General features: G+C 48.5%; 1 protein-coding gene across 1 annotated transcript; it reads right to left on the bottom strand.

The window, feature by feature from the left end:
- Positions 1 to 2940: 2940 nt before the first annotated feature.
- LOC136522088 (ABC transporter G family member 42-like) lies at positions 2941 to 13852 on the bottom strand. Its single transcript, XM_066515876.1, has 20 exons — positions 13120 to 13852; positions 11432 to 11963; positions 10936 to 10989; positions 9692 to 9782; positions 8214 to 8515; positions 7844 to 8125; positions 7430 to 7746; positions 7175 to 7335; positions 6970 to 7085; positions 6735 to 6891; positions 6506 to 6625; positions 6253 to 6422; positions 5791 to 6138; positions 5204 to 5494; positions 5043 to 5126; positions 4794 to 4927; positions 4441 to 4668; positions 4180 to 4351; positions 3836 to 4090; positions 2941 to 3744 (listed from the first exon to the last, which is right to left on the bottom strand). Exons 1-20 carry the CDS (start codon positions 13548 to 13550, stop codon positions 3475 to 3477), a joined length of 4515 nt encoding a protein of 1504 aa, XP_066371973.1. The 5' UTR covers positions 13551 to 13852; the 3' UTR covers positions 2941 to 3474.
- Positions 13853 to 17670: the final 3818 nt, after the last annotated feature.

The raw sequence follows: 17670 nt of genomic DNA, 5'->3' as shown, positions 1-17670 counted from the left end.
ATCGTGATGTCATGGTCGCCAATGGGGGGAACCTACAGTACATTTAGACAAGATGGAGATACAGTTCCCGTAAGCGTCACCGAAGAAGAGTTGCTCAGTGGTGCGGCCATGCTCAGCGCAGCGGTAACAGGTGGGACGTTCGGCTTGGAGGTTGGAGGAGCAGAGACTGAAGGGATGAAGGGCAGATCATCGCATTGACTGTGGTTAGCACGCACCTTGGGAGGACTTGGTGATGGGTGGTGGTTGTTGCCGTTGCCACCGCTGAAATCAGGTGACTTGCAGCGTAGGCGTGGCGACGGGGATTTTGAGCGCGCCGTCGTGGTCCTTGGCTCCGAGCGCGCGTGCCTGTGAGGCCTCTGGTGGGGCGTTCGTTCCCTGCTCTGGCCCCTAGTTCTACGGTGGGCATCCACCGGGCGGCCGGGGTCAGCAAGCATGGCGAGCTACTGTCGAGCCCTCATGCTAGCGCCTGCAGCGTCGCCTGGGGCAGATTGGCGGGCACCATGGCCAGCAGCGATGTCATGCAGTGGGCGTCGACGACCTCCACGTTTTGGGCTCCGGTGTCGACGTCCTCCGTGCCTGGACTCCGAGCGCTCACACTCGCGGTCCTTGGGCGCCTGCGAAAGGCTGCGGGTGAGCCGCGTGTACTAGTTGTCACCCTGGCATTCACGGCGTCCACGACGGTCGTTGTCGTTGTCGCGATGGCTGCCATGGATGTCAGCCGGCGGAGGGTCGTGGCAGTCGCGTGGCATCCTTTCTCCATCCACGACTCCGTAGTCCCACGTGTAGACCCGGGGAGCAGCAACACGTCCGTCTCTATCAGGAGGGTCCTCCACCAGGTCAAGGTGCACCAGCACCCTAAAGGTGAGTCCCCGACGGCCGTGAGCAGTCTATGAACTGTGGGCCTCTGCCTTCCTACACGACAATGTCAGCCAGGTTACCTTTGGAATGTCGGACGGGTTGTGTGTCCAGGCCCAGACACAGAGTGCCCTGGTGTCGGCACGGTCCAGCGAAGACTTCTCGACGTAGTCGAGGTCGCAAGCTCTGGCGACTGCCCTCTTGGCGATGCTCTCGTTCCAGGCGTGGAGGGGGATGCCCTCCAGGCATAGGCGAACGCGGTACTTGAGGTCACAGATGTCACCGTGCGTGACCAGCTGCCACGGCCTTGTGTGGATGTCGAGGTTGCGATAGGGGAAGGTCCCCCGTGCCACAGCCTCATCGCGGTGGTGGCGGTGCTTGAAGTCGATGAAGAAGTCTTCGGGTGCGTGCCTGACGACGGTGACATCCTCCGGACGAACAGGAAACTGGTGGCAGATGGCCCTCTTGATGACCTCCGGCTCCACCACCGGCCGGTTCCCCCCAGCCAGGCCACCATGCCATGCATGGAGAGGCGATCGAGCCCATGGTCCATATTGTCGACGGAGAAGGCGACGACACAGGTGTCTAGGGGACCGACCGAGGGGTCCCCGGGCCTGACCATCATGCTCGTTCACAGAGGTGGGAAGTTGGTGTCATCGAGGGGAGGAGGAGCAGTCTTGGGCGGGGGGGGGGGGGGTTGGTGCTTGGAGGATGATGATCTGCCATTGCACACATTGCTTTTATGCCCCCAGCGGCCACAAGTGAAGCAGCGTACCGGGTCCCTGCAGTTCACCGTGGCGTGGCTAGGGGAGAGACAACGGAAGCATTTACCTCTCAAGCACCGCTGCAGTTCCTCGCTGTGGAGTTGGCGCACCGAATTGACGTGTGTGGTTGAGGGCGTTGAATGCGCCGTGGTTTTGAACTCGGGGAGACGCCACCAGCGCCTCGGGCGCACCATTGACCAACCGTCTTCATCTTTCGACGCGAGGCTCGCGCGTGAATGCGCCCCACCGGCCTTCTGCCACGCCCCGGTGACAGCTCCGAGTCGCCCCCCTCGGGAAGGGAAATCCCCTTCATAGCCGGGTGATGCAGACTGGAGCGGTGGAGATGAATGCCCGGCGGATTGAGCGCTATGCCTTTCCGTAGCGGATCTGAGGCAACATTTGGTAGGCGTAGTGCTGGCGGAGTAGTAACGCCTCACCGGCCGATTGCAGAGGGGGAGGCGAACTTGACGCGCCTGGTCGACGTGCTTCTTGTCTTGTCCGACCCAGCAGCAATAGCAGCGGGAGTGGCGGTGGTAGCGCCGAGGCGGAGGTCCGGCCCCGCATCGGCCGGGATGGGGACTGGGGACGCACCGTGAGCCGCAGCGGGCGCAGCGCCGGGCGCGCCGGGGCCCGGGCGGCGGGGAGGCGACGCACGGGGTGAGCAGTGGTGGGAGACGGGCTTGATCTGTGGCTGTGAGCCACCGCGAGCAACGCGAGTGGATGGGGAGGACGGCCGCGGGGAGGGGAGCGCGCTGAATCACGCGGTGACCGGGGGCCGCGGCTAACGGCGGCGGATTTGGGCTGGTGGGCGGCGTACGGGGGCGGGGGCGGGGGCGGAGGAGCGGGGGAGCGTAACGGTTCCATCCTCAGGAACGAATTTCACTTACATAAACACATATAATGTTTCTGCCTTATCTTTTATATTAAACACGTCCATGCGTTGCAACAGAATACAGAGCTTATTGTGTGTTATCTGGACGGCTTGCAACTCTAAGATTTATTTAACAATCGTGTTAAACATTCTCAAGTATAGATAGATACAGATTACGATTACGTAAGGTCGGCTGTCTGCGTCTCCTGCGTGTCCACGTGCGAGAGCCCAAAACGCGCTAGGCTGCTGCTGTCGCTCGTCCTATGCTTGAGTTACAGCCAATGTTTTCGCTTAGGACTTGGGAGTGAGAAGATATCTAGATCTGATGCGCTGATCAAATTCATCATTTAGATTCCACAGGTAACACATGCAAATTCATCCATGGTGAGAGGCTTGACAATTTTCTCCAAGTTTAGCAAGAGAGATAGAGAAGCACAAGTACGCCAACAAGGAGACCTTTCCTGAAATACCAAATACAGCAAGTTTATCCTCTACTGCTTAACATGCTTACTATTAATACATACTTGCCCTTGTCTTTAGAGTATCATATCAAACAACAAAAGCAATTTCCGCTTTTACAGAGCCTTATACTCATTTCCATTAAAATAGTTGGTTTCACCAAAAATTCCCTGTGAGATGAATTGGGCATGAACAAAATTTTCTCATAGCCATGCTCTTGCAATATTCCACAGTTAAATGGCTAGAAGAAATCTGTATAAGACCTCGCCACATTTGGCGATGTGTGGAATACCCAAGCTACACCATATATACACTGCAATATTTTAAAGGGATTCAAAAATGAAAGAGAAAAAGAAGTGTTTCCACCCAAAAAAAAAAAAAATCTAAAGAGCTTTTGCTGCCATAATCTTGTTCGGCCCTGATCGCTTGAACTTATCAGCCGTACCGTTTCAGCAAAATAATAGTGTTTCTCTCTCATAACAAATCAGGATCAACCGTTTTTCCAGCCAGCAGAACAGGGCATTCCTATCGTTGTTGGAAGTTCAACTTCTTGATGCAGAGTGCGTACATGAAAGCGAAGAATGCTGCAAAGAGCACGAGAACCGGTGCAACAACTGGCATAAAATCCCTGTGGTATCCAAAATGGTTTGTTACATAGTGGCTAATCGTCTGCTTGTCTTCGCCAGGGACTGTGATGGAGTTTTGCAGGTCTCCGTATTGTGTCACGATGAGCCCATACACTGTCCATGCCAATGGGCAAATCCAGTAGTACCAGATCCACCATCTGGGAATTCTCTGAAACAAGAATAGAGGGAAAAAAACATAAGTTCTCTGTTTCATCCGACAGAAAAGGATCACGGGAATGCTGATTGAAGAAACAACTAACCGGTCTCGGAATGAAGAAGCCTGAGAAGAGATTGAAGAGAGAATAGAAAGCTGCGGCGAAGATGGCTGCAACCTCATGGTTTGGGGAGATTGAGACAGTCATCATGCCATAGTAGGTGAAGTAGAGGAAGGAGAAGTAGGAAATGAAGAAGAACCAGAAGAACTTGACAGCTGTCCATTGGAAGCTCATCATGGCGTATACGATGAGGGTGTAATACGTTGTTTGCACAAACACATATGGTAGCTCTATGACAACCTGCAAAGCATAAAATTTGAGCGACTGCGCAGAGCAGATAGCACCTTAGTTATCACTGTGTTCTGTATAGTTCTATGATATTTCTTTACCTGAGACAAGGCATATGGTATTGCAGAGTACATCCCAGCAGCCCTCTCTCTGTAGAAGACCGTCCTCTCAATTGAAACAATTGGCTGCACAGTTGAACAATTGTTGATGCCGACAAACATCACAGCAGTGTACATTGCTCCAATAACCATTCTGAGACTGTTTGCATCTCCCCTGCAATAGAATACACCAACTCTTTCAGATTCGTAAGTTCGGCACTAGCGAAACTAGCAACCAAAGATGAAGAAAGTAAGAAAAATTACATGTTGGTGCCTATCCTCCAGAAAATGGAGCCGAGCAGCAAGGCAACAAACAAAGTGAAGGTAAATCTAACAAGGTTGTAATCCGGGCTGCGCCAATAGGTCAGCCATTGCTTCCAGAGGCAGGCTTTGAACTGTCCTATTGTGGATTGCGAGTACTCTGTAGGGAAATAAAGATCTGATGTTCCTGGCTCTGGTTGACTCAGCTGGTTCACCACTACCTTGTTTTGCCTGGAAACAATACCATTGAATTTCAAGGAATTAGTTACTAAACTCAAAACCATATTGTATAAAACAGGCTAGCTGAGAAAATAGGAAACAAATATTTTCTACAAAGAAGCATATCTATCACTTACTTGTACAGATCTGATGTTTTATAGTACTCAGCAAAATCCATCTTTAGTCGCACTTCAGCTGCAACTGAACTGACCTCGAGCATCCACGTTGCAGGATTGTACTTATCTTTAATTTTAGGCACTCCAGGAATTGCCTAGTTGCATAATTAAACAGAAGATTAGAAACTTCACTTTATTTTTGTTTTTCACTCCTGTTTTAAACTTATTGACAGAACAAAAAATGTAAGTGCGACATGGAGCTTCATGTACCTCAAAATACTCAACCATTTTCTGGGAGTTGCGACCCAATTTCCCAGAGTAGATCACCTGGCCTCCTCTTTTTAACAATAGCAACTGCACATAAGAACTTAGGTTAACATTTAATTGCTGAAAAGGTGCAATAACCACTTCTAAAAATTACTCATAGCCACCTCATCAAAAGCCTCAAAGATGTCAATGCTTGGCTGATGGATTGTGCAAACAACTGTCCGTCCGGTGTCAACTGTGTTCCGCACTGTTCTCATGACAATTGCTGCAGCTCTTGCATCAAGCCCTGATGTTGGTTCATCCATGAATATGATTGATGGATTGGCAACGAGCTCCACAGCTATTGTCAACCTTTTTCTTTGCTCTGTCGAAAGCCCTGTGATTCCTGGTAGGCCAACTAAAGCATCCCTCAGATTGTCGAGCTCCACTAGTTCCATAACTTCATCCACAAATTGCTGCAACCATTGAGACATGTTACATGTTAGCTTGATAAATTGTAATGTGTAGTTTTACTTTAAAAACGGAAAAGAAGATGTTATTGTTGGCACTGTTTGTTGTCATATCTTTCAAATCTCTAACATCAGACACACTTCACCTTGAGCTAGATAATAGGTCCTAGTGACAATGAACAAAACAAATTACTTAGTTTGTTGCATCTTACTACCAGACATTTTATCTTCCAAGCAAAGATATCAATCAACTAAAAGAAATAAAGAAAAGTGTCAGCAACAGGAAAAAAGACATGACTTACAATCTTTATATCATCAGTTATTTCTTGATCTCCAATCTTTCCAGGAAGACGCAAAAAGGCTGAGTATATCAAAGACTCCCTAACTGTGACCTGAGGAGAATGTATATCATTTTGCTCGCAGTATCCAGAAATCCTTGCAAATGTTGCTTGGTTCTTGGGATAGCCTGCAATTCTGATATCTCCTTCAATATATCCCCCAGTCTTTCTTCCAGCCAAAACATCCATAAGAGTAGTCTTTCCAGCTCCACTGACACCCATAAGTGCTGTCAGCACTCCAGGCCTGAATGATCCTGTAACCTCACGCAACAATTGGAGTCTGTCATCCTGCACTCCTTGCTGTTTCATTTCCTGGGCAAACAATAGAATTCTCCATCAGTTTCCATATTTGACCGTACAAGCACATTGAAGAAGGTAAGAAAAAGGACAGGAAGAACTGCTGAGAATAATTGAAGTTGAACTCACCGCAGGCATGTCGACATAGTAGTTCATATTATCAAAAGACATGGCAAGAGGGTTGAATGGAAGAACCATTCCTCTTGTCGGAGCAGCTCCATTGCTGGACATGACTCGTGAAACCCCATTTGATGAACAGCTGCTCAAACGCGCACTCAATCTCATCTCCTTCATTTCCTCTGAAATAACCAAACCTCAGATTAGAAGCTGTCATTTTTTTCAGATGTGCTTATGAGCTATGACTTCTGTCAGAGTTGCTTACTGTTATGACTACCGTCCTTTGATTTTGTGCTTCCATTTCTTATTGTCCCTTTTGCATGCCCATTGCCTTCCGCTTCCTTTGCAGTTTCTTCTGATATAACAGCTTGTGGCTTGCCGAGAGCTGAGAATTAAAGAATGCATGATTATGATACTGACACGAAAATTATCATGGGTGGGATTTTATTTTAAGGATGATAAGCAAGGAATCAAGACAATAATTTAGCGCTTACGGTTCAGGTACATAAGTGACAGTGTGAAAAGGACATTGAAGAAGATGGTGAAACCCAAGAGCCCTGCTGCTCCAATCCAGTACCAGTTTTTGTCAACAAAGATGCTGGAACCTTCAAGTATAGCTACCCCCAGTCTTTTCGGAACATCATTTTGGTCCTACAGACATGAGAACATACACCTTGTCAACAAAAAAAAAAGTCAAGCAGTGAAAAATCAATGCAGTAGTGAACGTACCAGTACAAACTTATTCATCCACCGAGGAGCATAGAATTCATTGACTGCTAGAGCATTGTATCCATACATTAAAGGTGAAATCCAGTAGCCCCAGATCCACCATTTAGGGATGAAAGCTGTTAACAGTGGGATGGCAAAGAAGAACTAGTCAGCAAAGAAAATATTGATCTGTGCGAATAAAAAAGGAAGAAGACAAGAAATGAACCTTTTGGCAGCAGAAAACCTCCAAGAACAAAGAACATAAGAAGAGATAGTGCTCCACCAGTGTGAGCAATGATCATGGACCTGCAAAGTCCAGCGATTGCTCTGAAAAGCCCACCTGCCATCTGCTGGATCAAGAACACGAGCAGCAAGTGCTTGAAAAACCTGCACATAGATATCACATAATTAGCAGTTATAGAATTTATTCTGATTCCTGAAATGGAAAAAAAGAAAAGAAAAGGATAACTCTTTCATTTACCTGTCGGCCTCTGGAGCAAGCCCTATGGTGTAATATGTGACAAGAACCCAGGCTACAGATTCAATAATGGAGAATGGGATTCTGAGAATGACGTTTGGTAGTGTGAAGACCCAAGCAGGATAGAAGAGCAGGTCCCGGTGCTTGTAGAACACCGGCAACCTTGTTATGACCAAGGAGAGCTCAGCAAAACCATTGAACATATTCACAATCAGAGAAAAGAGCAGTGCTCCAATGTAGAGAACACCGTCATCTTGATTCCTTGTATGCATGTGAGTTCTCAGAAACACCGTTGATGCAACGAGGGCTATAATGATAAGCTTCAGAGTTCACATGGCAGACAATAATGTCAGTCAATTAGCAGTGGAACTCTTGGACAATTTCATGAGAGAGACTCCCAAAACAATTTGCTCTTACCTGTATGGTCTTGAAGATGTACACGAATGAATTGCGCTTGATGAGGAGCCACTCCTTGTCAAAGGATGCCTTGAGGAGTTCTGTTGTTGACACCGAGTGCTTCGAGAATACAAGGGCAGCCTGATGGCAACGGCTCTTGTCAAACGGAAGTGAGAGGTGGTTCTCAACCTGGAGCCCGGCATGGAACCGCTTAAACCATTGCGCAAATTCTGGCACCGAAATGTATCTGTAAGGCCTCTGCTTGTCAACCCAGTACTGCTCCTGATCCTTCCTTGATGTTACCTGGAAAGTACCCAAAGAATAGGTTGTCTTGCAATTCATAAACTAAGCTTTCAGAGGATGTGATTACTAGACAAGTGTTGAATGCTACCTCCTGAAGAAAGTCTGCAGTGCCCTTGCGCTCGGGGCAGCAGAATCCGCAGGATTCAAAGAACTCGAGGACGTATTCGCGGGGTCCCTGGTAAACAATCTGGCCTTCTGACAGTAGGATGATGTCATCGAATAGGTCGAAGGTCTCAGGGGCAGGCTGAAGGAGGGACATGAGGATGGTGGCCTCGCCCAAGTGGACAATCTGCTGGAGACATTTGACTATTTGGAATGTCGTGGAACTGTCCAATCCAGTTGATATCTCGTCCATGAATAGCACCTTGGTCGGGCCAACAATCATCTCTCCTGCATTCCAAAATAAGCATAGTTATCTCAAACATCATTGCATCCTGAAAATGTTCAGAATATTGTGCAGCTTCATATAAACCGGTTTGAAATGGTACTTGTGCATTGCTACATCATTCCCTGAACTGAACATTGAGTTGCTTCAGAGTGTAGCTGCACTGTTGAGTTACATAGAAATTTACCACTTGTCAATGCTTTCAACTGGCAAAACAAGCATAGCTATCGCACTAATCATCATTAGGATTTTCTGTAATCAGAGTTCCGTACAGCGATTATGAGTCACATTTTGTCCCCTGCACTATTAATCAATTTAGAACTATCAATCACATTCACTTATTTAACCCTATAATGCAGTCATTTCTACAGGACAGACCGCAGTAGCCTAGAAACTCCTTTATTTTGTCTTTCGAGTTTGTTAACCCTGTTTTTGTACCTTTTTTTTGGTGGGGAGGGGTGGTGTTGTTATAGCATCTCCCTCTGTACTTTGTCTTACTTTTTAATGAAATGACGTGCAACTCTCCTGCGTTGTTTGAAAAAAATACTGTATCGTGTTTGGACAAGTGAACAAGAAATTGGATTCTAGTATGCGTTCGCTTGTACTCTTGAAGAGAAAAAGAGTGGTTACTGTTTGGACAAGTGACCAACCAACAACCCTGGAATCCCTGAACCATGAGATCCAACACTACCAAATGCCACCCGCAGTGTTCGGCTAAGAAGCCGGCTTGTTTTTTCAGTCGGGACAGTGTTTTTCTCTCACAGCAAATCAGCACGAACAGTGTTTTTCAGCATGAACAGTATTTTTTTTCATACCAGCCGAACACTGCCAAGTGTGTGGACCTCAGTGGCACAGCACAAAAGCACATTGCCTTTTTTCTGCAGAAACCCACAGGATGTGACACTAGGATTGTATCGTTAGCTGAATTTCAGTCTTCTAGAAATGTCACATGCTTGCAAGCAGGCTCGAGTTTCTTTTCAGTTTCACATGACAGAAGCTCAAGGATAGAAATCCTAATTTTCGCATAAATCCAAACCCAATGTCTATTCGGGCATCTGCACCCACCATTATGTAAAGCCTAAACCAGAAAGAAGCCGACACAACCATATCAGCTCCACCTTTCTTCTCTCAAAAAACATCAGCTTGTCGTGAGCATGACAACGCTGAGGGAAGCAGTTTACCTGTGGTGACGCGCTTCTTCTGGCCGCCGGAGATCCCCCGCTGCATCTGGTCGCCGACGATGGTGTCGGCGCAGATGTCCAGCCCCAGTATCTGCACCAAAGACCAACCCTGTCAGACATCCCACCCATGACCCATCGCAGTCAAGACAATGTCACGTCTGACAGTACACTGGCAAAGCGCCATTAGCCCGATTCAAACTACGGAGTACTCTCGGTTGACGTCCTGAGAGCGACAGTGACTGCTCCCCGCGAAAAAAGAAACCCTTTTACTTTCAAACCCCACCAAACATCCGTCCTCCCTGACCATGCCAGATGCCAGAGCCAAGCTAGAAAAAGTGGAAACCTTTGGCTCGGCATTTCGACGACCACGTCGTGGGCGTGCGCAGAGGTGGGCTGATGGCGCAGAGGTCACGCCACCGCGCCATGGCCATGAGGTCAGGTTGTTGCACCAACCCCCTGCATCCAGATTCGGTTGCAGCAAGACCCCACCAACCAGGCACAGGCAAGCAGGCAGGTGAAGAAGATGTCTTGGGTTTATACGGTCAAAGAGGCGGGTAGCCGCAGGAGCGAGCGAGCGAGCAAACCAACCCCCCACTGACCACTGCCACAACCTGTCCTCAAGTTATCCTGTTTCAGCCTCCTCCGCCTCAACTAATCGGTGCTGCGTGTCAAACTAGTGGGCTTGGTGACCGATTCTTCCTGGAAAAATGTTTCCCATTCCAATTCCAATATTCTTGTTCAACAACTAATCATATCACTACGATCCAAAAGATGTTACACATCTTGGTGTTTGCGTGTGGGCCATATTGTGTGATGCCTTGGCCGCCTTTTTCTCCGTGATGATAGGTTATGTATGGTTATTGGAAGTAGCATTGGGTTGTTGATGTGGAAAAAAGAGTGTTTTGGGGGCGGTGACCTAATGCTTAGGAAAATGCCGCCGCTGAGAGTCTCGTGTGTCGATGGCTCAATGGCGCTGTCAACGACTTTGGAGTGTTGTAGTTAGAAACGTCAGTAATTCTTAGTTGTTGTTTTTATCCTGTGGATAGTATTGGCCCACAAAGTAGTTATCTGATGTTGAAGCGATCAATCCTCAATCTTAGAGGTTTGTCAAAAAAAGAGCTTCCGTTGTTGAATTTTGTCCACCGGCGTGCACGGTAAAGCCCAATGAAAATGGAAGCTCAGAAAGGTAAAGTGATACGAGATAAGTAGCGAAAAAGTTGATAGAGCCATAGGACTCTTCTTACCCTGAGAGTATAATCCGTTTGGAGACTGCTCCCCACTCCTTCCATCGAAGTGGCCTGGTATATAAAACAGTAAAAACATGATGAAATGGTGAGTACATGTGAATTGTGAACAAACAAAACGTAGACTTGAGAGCAGGACGCATGGTGTACTTTGATCATGAGACTTCCTGGCAGGCACTAGAGTACTTTATTTATGTGGATGTCCCACTTACCGGGACCAGACTGTTGTTTTTATTAGCTCTAAAAAATTCAAATTAGTTACTGTAATTTAAGACAACATGCTTTTGTCGTCTATACTCGGAACGATTCCGTGGCTTGGAGCAGGAGAAGCTAGCTCCACTTGTTGGGAAATAATTTGGGACCATGATTTGAACGCCGCAACTAAATCTTTTTTTGCAGCTGCTACTTGTCAATTTCTTAATGGATGTGCTGCCGCGCGCGACAAGCTAGCTTTGTTGGTGCTGATAAACAACAATCCATGCATGTTCGTCCCTACCTTCATGAAGAGGTCGACTTCAGGCTCCGGCCGGATGCCGGCCTCCTTCTCCCTCCTGGTCAGCTCGGTCATGAGATCGTACTTGGTGCCGACGCCCTGGCACCTGGCGGAGAAGTCGAGCGTCTCCTTCACCGTCATCTCGCCGACGTGCACGTCCGTCTGGCTGATGAACGCCGCCGTCTTCTGCGGCACGAACTCGTCGAGGCGGAAGCCGTTGTAGGTGATCTCGCCGGTCCGCCGGAGCGTCGGGTCCAGCTTCCCGGCCAGCGCCAGCAGTAGCGTGGTCTTCCCCGACGACGGCGGGCCCAGCAGCAGCGTCATCCGGGACGGGCGGACGACGCCGGACACGTCCTTGAGGATGGTCAGCGTGGCCTGCCGCCCCAGCCGGACGCCGCACAGGCCCAGCGCGCTCTCCGCGATGTTGCGCGCCGTGTTGAGCAGCGTCGGCAGCGCCCGGCTGCCCACGTGGCACTTGGCTTGCACTGTTAGCTGCTCGAACCGCACCTCCACCGTCGGCAGCTCGATGCCCACCCTGCATCGTCAAAATATTAGGTTTTTATATGGAAATGCGAATGTCTTGTTGCTTTGATTCCGTGGTGGAGTAAGCTGAACCTCCTCTGTTTTGCAATCACATCCAAAACAGAATGGCATATTTCGTAGTCTGAAATTATGAAATCGACAGTATGTATATATTAGATTAGATAGGGATATACCACGCTAGCTGATGACTCTAGGTTTTTGTTTTTTTTTAGAAACATAAGTACTTGGTCAACTAATCCTGCAAGTAACCTCGTCATGGAGACGTGGGATGGCCTCATTAATTAACCAGGCCCCACAAGAGATTGGTTCAGTACCATGTTTTGGCTCCCTGGACCGACCCTGGGTTTGTTGAACTGCAATGGCCTCTCGTGAGTCGTGACGCACGCAGCCAGCAGCCTAGTGGCGTCGATCTCGATCGGGCCCAAACGATTTGCAATGGAAAATAGAGGAGGGGGACAAGAAAGAGAAGTCCATCTACCCTTGGACTTGGAGTGAGACACCCCATCAATCAAGCGATCAAGTCATGGTGGGTACTGCTTATCACTGGCAAAATGTTCTAGAGGCTTTGTATCATGATGGGGACCGGAAGGAGGAACCATATTCTAGTTCTAGCTAGCAAACACACGAAAAAAACGGAGGAAAAGGTCGTTTCTTTCTGAAGACAGGGTCAAAAGTAGCTTGAAAACGTGATTGCGGCTGTTCCTGGTTTCATGCATGTACTTTTGCAAACGTGATTGCGGCTGTACACTCGATCTTGGAAGTACAAGCTGAAGTTTCCTTCTGGAATTGTTTGCACTGACCACAGCTACAGAAGCCAAGATGAAGTGATAACTAACGCTTGTGCTTCTTTCCAGCCACAGAAATCTGCATGCAAATTCCTTTTGCTTTGTGTGCGTGTATATTGGCAGCCTGCACAGCAAGCAAGCGGCCTGTTGTGCTGTGCACGCCCTTCTATCTAGTAGGCTGGACGCTGGAGTAATTACGAAAAGAACGTGTCAACGAACTCTAGTGTGCAAGGATGCATCATGCATGGTCTGGTGTTTTTTGTCAAAAAGTACTTACGATTCACCGGAGTACCAGGCAAAAAGGAAACAAAAGCATCAAGCTATAAGGGGCCCGGCCGGTCACCGGTGAGCGTTGGTGCGTACCTGTCGATGCGGTTGCGGAGCTTCTGGAGGAACCGCTGGTTATCCTCCTCGGCGACGCGGAAGACGCGCTCGATGAACTCCTGGCGCTCGCCCACGCCGAGCTTCCGCACGTCCACCTCCTTGAACTGCTGCTGCCCCTGCCGGAGGGGCCTGCCGTCGTCGTCGTCGGCCTCCATGGACGAGGACAGGATGGCGGTGCGCACGCGGTTGTAGGTGGGGAGGCGCTCGATGGCCGCCCACCGCAGCGCCTCCTCGTCGTCGTCGACGCCGCCGCGGCCGCTGCGCCCGCCGCCAGTACGGCTGCCGGCCCGGGAGCCGTGTTGGGGCAGGAAGACGTCGTCGACACCCCAATTCTCCATGCCCATGCCACGGCTGAAGCTCCGGCTCATCCGGCGCCCGGACTCCCACACCTTCTCCATCGCGCTCTCCATATAGGAGCAGGGAGCCTGCCTGCCTGTCTGCGGGCCGGCACCCGGCAGGTGGTGGTGGTCACGCCGCTCGTGCTTTGTTGCTTTGTCGAATGTACTGCGTCGCTAGACGGACGGCTGGTGTTGCCGTGCAGCTAGCTAGGAGCTCCGTCCCTAGCTGGAGATACTTGTGCTTCTGCGCTTGCACGTACGTCAGTGCGGCAGGTGGTGGTGGTGCCGTTCGAGCCGCATGAGTGGTAGTAGTGTTTCTGGAAGGGAGAGGGAGGGGGTGAGAGGAAGAGGGAGCAGGAGGTGAAGGAGGAGCGCGCGGCGCGCCGTTTATATGCGCTGCTGCGGCTCTGGCGCGCGGGGAAATGGGGGTGGTTACTGACCAGGGCTGAGTCGTCGTGTCTCTGGTTAAAAAATACGGCATGGGTGTGTCGTGTGCTCTGGTTGGTGGGGGCGGCTGTTCGGAATCGAGCCTTTTTGGCGTTCGGAATCGGACGGAAGGAGCAAGGAACCGACGACTCGCGGGGGCAGGGAATACAGTAGTAGTTGCACGCGGCCAATTGACCCGAGTGGACCGCGGTTGGTGGGCATCGTTCCCCAAGGAAGGAAAATCCGAGGGCGTCGGACCAGCTCTCCTCCACGCGGTAGGTGGGCACAGCCGCAGCTGCTGAGCGGTGAGAACGGCGGCGGATTCGTCGTTCCTGGACGTGGCGATGATTAGGGCGCGTTTAGTTGTCAAATTTTTGGTTTTGGTTACCGTAGCATTTTTGTTTGTATTTTGTAGTTAGTGTCTAATTATAGATTAATTAGGTTTGAAAGTTTCGTCTCTCGCGATTTCTCACCCAACTATGTAATTAATTTTGTTTTTCGTCTATATTTAGTACTCTATGCATGTACCGCAAGATTCGATGTGACACTTTGAGGTAAACAGGACCTTAGCCTAGCAGCCGCTACAGTACTGTACTGTACTGTACTGTCCTAGTCCTACTCCTACATGATGGGGGGATCAGTCGGCCTGGTTCACCCATATCCAGGTAACCTACGTGTCGGGTTTTGTGCAGAAAATGCGTCTCGCTCATTTCCGTCTGTGCTGCTGCTGGTCGTGTTTCGACGCATGCATCGGAGACAAAGGGAATCACGATTCCGTCCAGGAGTGTTTTAGATTTTCTTTCTTTCTGCTATACACACATGAGCTTCGATTCGTCGCTGAAAATTGAGAACTACGACACGGGAGTCTCTGCTCAGCAACTCAGCGCACCAGGTGGCTAAGACCTGCGCACGCCACCTGATTACCTATTTATAAGTTATTATTATAAATTAGATATACTTCACTAGTTTGGGTACAAAACTAGTCCTTCAAGTTTCGAGCCTCCACGTTAATCGACATGATACATGTTAGAAAAAAAAAATAAATCTTATAAAACTTCACAAATAATAATTACAAAACCTTCGACGGATTCTCAATCTCCACGAGACACACTAGAAAAAAAATAATGAGGTCTTCATGCGACGTTAATCCTTATATAAAATGCTAGAAAAAAATAAATATCAGAAAATCTAAAAATTTCATAAACATTTGATCATCGATTCAGCAGACTCTTAATCATAAAATAATATCCATTGGGTCTATTTTGTTTAAAAAGTACCCATGTCTTTCACTATTACAAATAATATAAAGTAACCCATAGATTTGCATCTGCATTACCCACCTATCCCATTACGAGACAATATAAAGCAACTGCTCAATCTACATCAGAATTACGTACATACTGATGTAATTCACTTATAATGGATAAAGGGTACGGATCTTATTAGTTATTAGATCTTATTAGATGTAACAATTTCACTTATAATGGATAAAAAAATGTAACAACTAATAAGACCTATTATTAAAAGTGAAAATGTAGATTCTTAGAGTTAGACACATGTACTACAACAAGAGCTGACATATCTTAAGCTGAGGTTTTAACTAAACATATATTCAAAAGGGGATGCAAATAAAAGGGGCGTAATTTGTAAATCTGTCACAGCGAGCATCGTGTTAGAAAATGGTTAGAGATCACAAAGAAGAAAATTTGAATTTATCCAGAAGCCTTTATTAGTTATGTCTCGTAATGGCCTCCAAAGAAGGCCGGATCAAGTGGCCCTTTTCAAAAAAATAAAATGAAATTATGTCTCATAAGACATTAGCCTGTGCAAGAGCATGGTATGACGGACAACTGTAACATTCTTTATGCTACAAGTCAACCATATGTACAGCAGAATAAAGCTTGACAATTTTCAGCTTGTTCGGCTGGACTGAAAAAATCACTGGAAAACACTGTTTATACTGGTTTGTTGTGAAAGAAAAACAATGTCCCAGCTAGAAAAACAAGCCGAACAAACCGGCTTCTTGCTCAACCGAACAAGCTTTCCTTGCCAAGAGAAGTTCAATGATCTGGGATCCATTCTTTAATGCTTTACCTTTACTGTAATTTGGAGGGGCCAGAAAAAAGGCCCTAAATTATTTTTTTTCTAATTCTCCGAGCATCATGGGTGGTCATAGAATGAGTAAATCCATGTCTTTCGTTATTATATTCAGTCGCGTGACTTGGTATTGGCTAAGGGCTAATCATGCATAAACTAGTAGTCTGTTTGCCACGCGAACAGTATGATCAACATGGGGTTCAAATAATTAAAGGAGAAAAAGGATTCAACAACGTACTGCATTCGACTGTGGTACGGCTTTTTAAATATAATATAGAGTAGAGTGGTACGGGTAATCTATTTTTCTGGATAGACGTAGACCGGTCACCGGTGAGCAAGCTGCACGCGTTCCTGCACTTTCCGTGTACGTGCGCTCGCCCAATCGGAATATACAGGCTACGATACTACCTAAGCGAGAATAACACGTGGTCATAGTGTGGTCTGATCTCACAATACTTTTGCCATTTTGGATTGGATCAATCATGTTGAATATGATGATGCTGGACCTGTTTGGCAGAGCTCCTGCGGGCTCCGGCTCCCGCCTCCCGCCCCTGTCGGCCGTCCACGGACCGACAGGGAGCCGAAGCCGTTTTTCTCTCTCATCTTTACTCCTCTCACAAACCCAGGTGGAGCCGGTGGAGCTCGTTTTTCGGGCTCCGCGGCTTCGGCTCCGCCTGGCACCTATCGGCCCGTGGGCGGCCGACAGGGGCGGGAGCCGGAGCCACAAGAGCCCTACCAAACAGGGATGCTGCTCTCTGGCCTCCCCCTCCTTTTTGTAACCATTCTGTGCTTGTTTCGAAGTTCGAACTGTACTTTCCTTTTGTTTAGTTTCTACTAGTAATAAATTTCTGTAAAGGCTTCGGTTCCTTTTGTTTTGAGATGTTTTTCACATTACTAACACACACCTCGATTCGGCTCGAGCCATGCTAGCAGCGCTACATCGCGGGCGGTGATTGGGTGCCGCCTAACCGCCTTCCCTTTTCCAGTCTCCAGGAGACCAGGATGAATTTCTCCACGTCAGAAGATGGTGCCATGGATTAAAAAAAAAAGTAGTGGGATAGTCATTTTTATCCCTCAACTAATCAACAGATGCTCAATTTCATTCTTGAACTGTTGCCAGTGGCCATTTCAATCCTTAACATTACCTTTGAGCTCCACTTTGTCCTTTAGCTATTAAGGTGGTCATTTCAGTATACCTTTTGGGTTAATTTCATCAGGTGACACTGTGTGTTGTGCAGTGTGCAAGTCACTGGAATTTAATTAACGCTAATGCTCAGACGCGGGCCTCCGTCCGTTCGGACGCTAAAAAAAAATCTACCACTCCGCGCGCTTGTCCGTCGCAGCTCCACCTCTCTCTCTCGCGCGCGCGTTCGCAAGCAGCAGCAGAGCTCCACGCCGTCACCGTTGCCTTGTTCCTCCACCCAAGCCGACCATGCCGCCTCCTCCCTCAGTTCGTGCACTGCCTCCTTGGCCTCTTCCCCAACCCCAGTGCTGCCAGGATGCATCGCCGCAACGGGCTGCTGCCCCTGCCCCTATCGATGGCCGTTGGATGCACGTGCCGGGGCACCTCAGGTCTTCCCTGGATGAGCCAAGGGCACCAACAAGCGTGGGCGGTGTTTGTGGTGCTGGTGCATCGCCGCTCGCCGCCAGAATCGACCGGCCCTGGCAT

The sequence above is a fragment of the Miscanthus floridulus genome, chromosome 18 (assembly GCF_019320115.1).
Source record: "Miscanthus floridulus cultivar M001 chromosome 18, ASM1932011v1, whole genome shotgun sequence".
NCBI lineage: Eukaryota > Viridiplantae > Streptophyta > Magnoliopsida > Poales > Poaceae > Miscanthus > Miscanthus floridulus.
This window is presented reverse-complemented; position numbering and strand designations above follow the sequence as displayed.

Bases quoted from the DNA above. Each gene is read 5' to 3' on its own strand.
- LOC136522088 (XM_066515876.1), bottom strand. From the start codon at position 13,550: ATGGAGAGCGCGATGGAGAAGGTGTGGGAGTCCGGGCGCCGGATGAGC. The intron at 11,964-13,119 runs GTACGCACCAAC...TTGACGATGCAG, and splicing joins CTCCGCAACCGCATCGACAG to GGTGGGCATCGAGCTGCCGA. The intron at 6,626-6,734 runs GTAAGCGCTAAA...TTTAATTCTCAG, and splicing joins GTCACTTATGTACCTGAACC to CTCTCGGCAAGCCACAAGCT.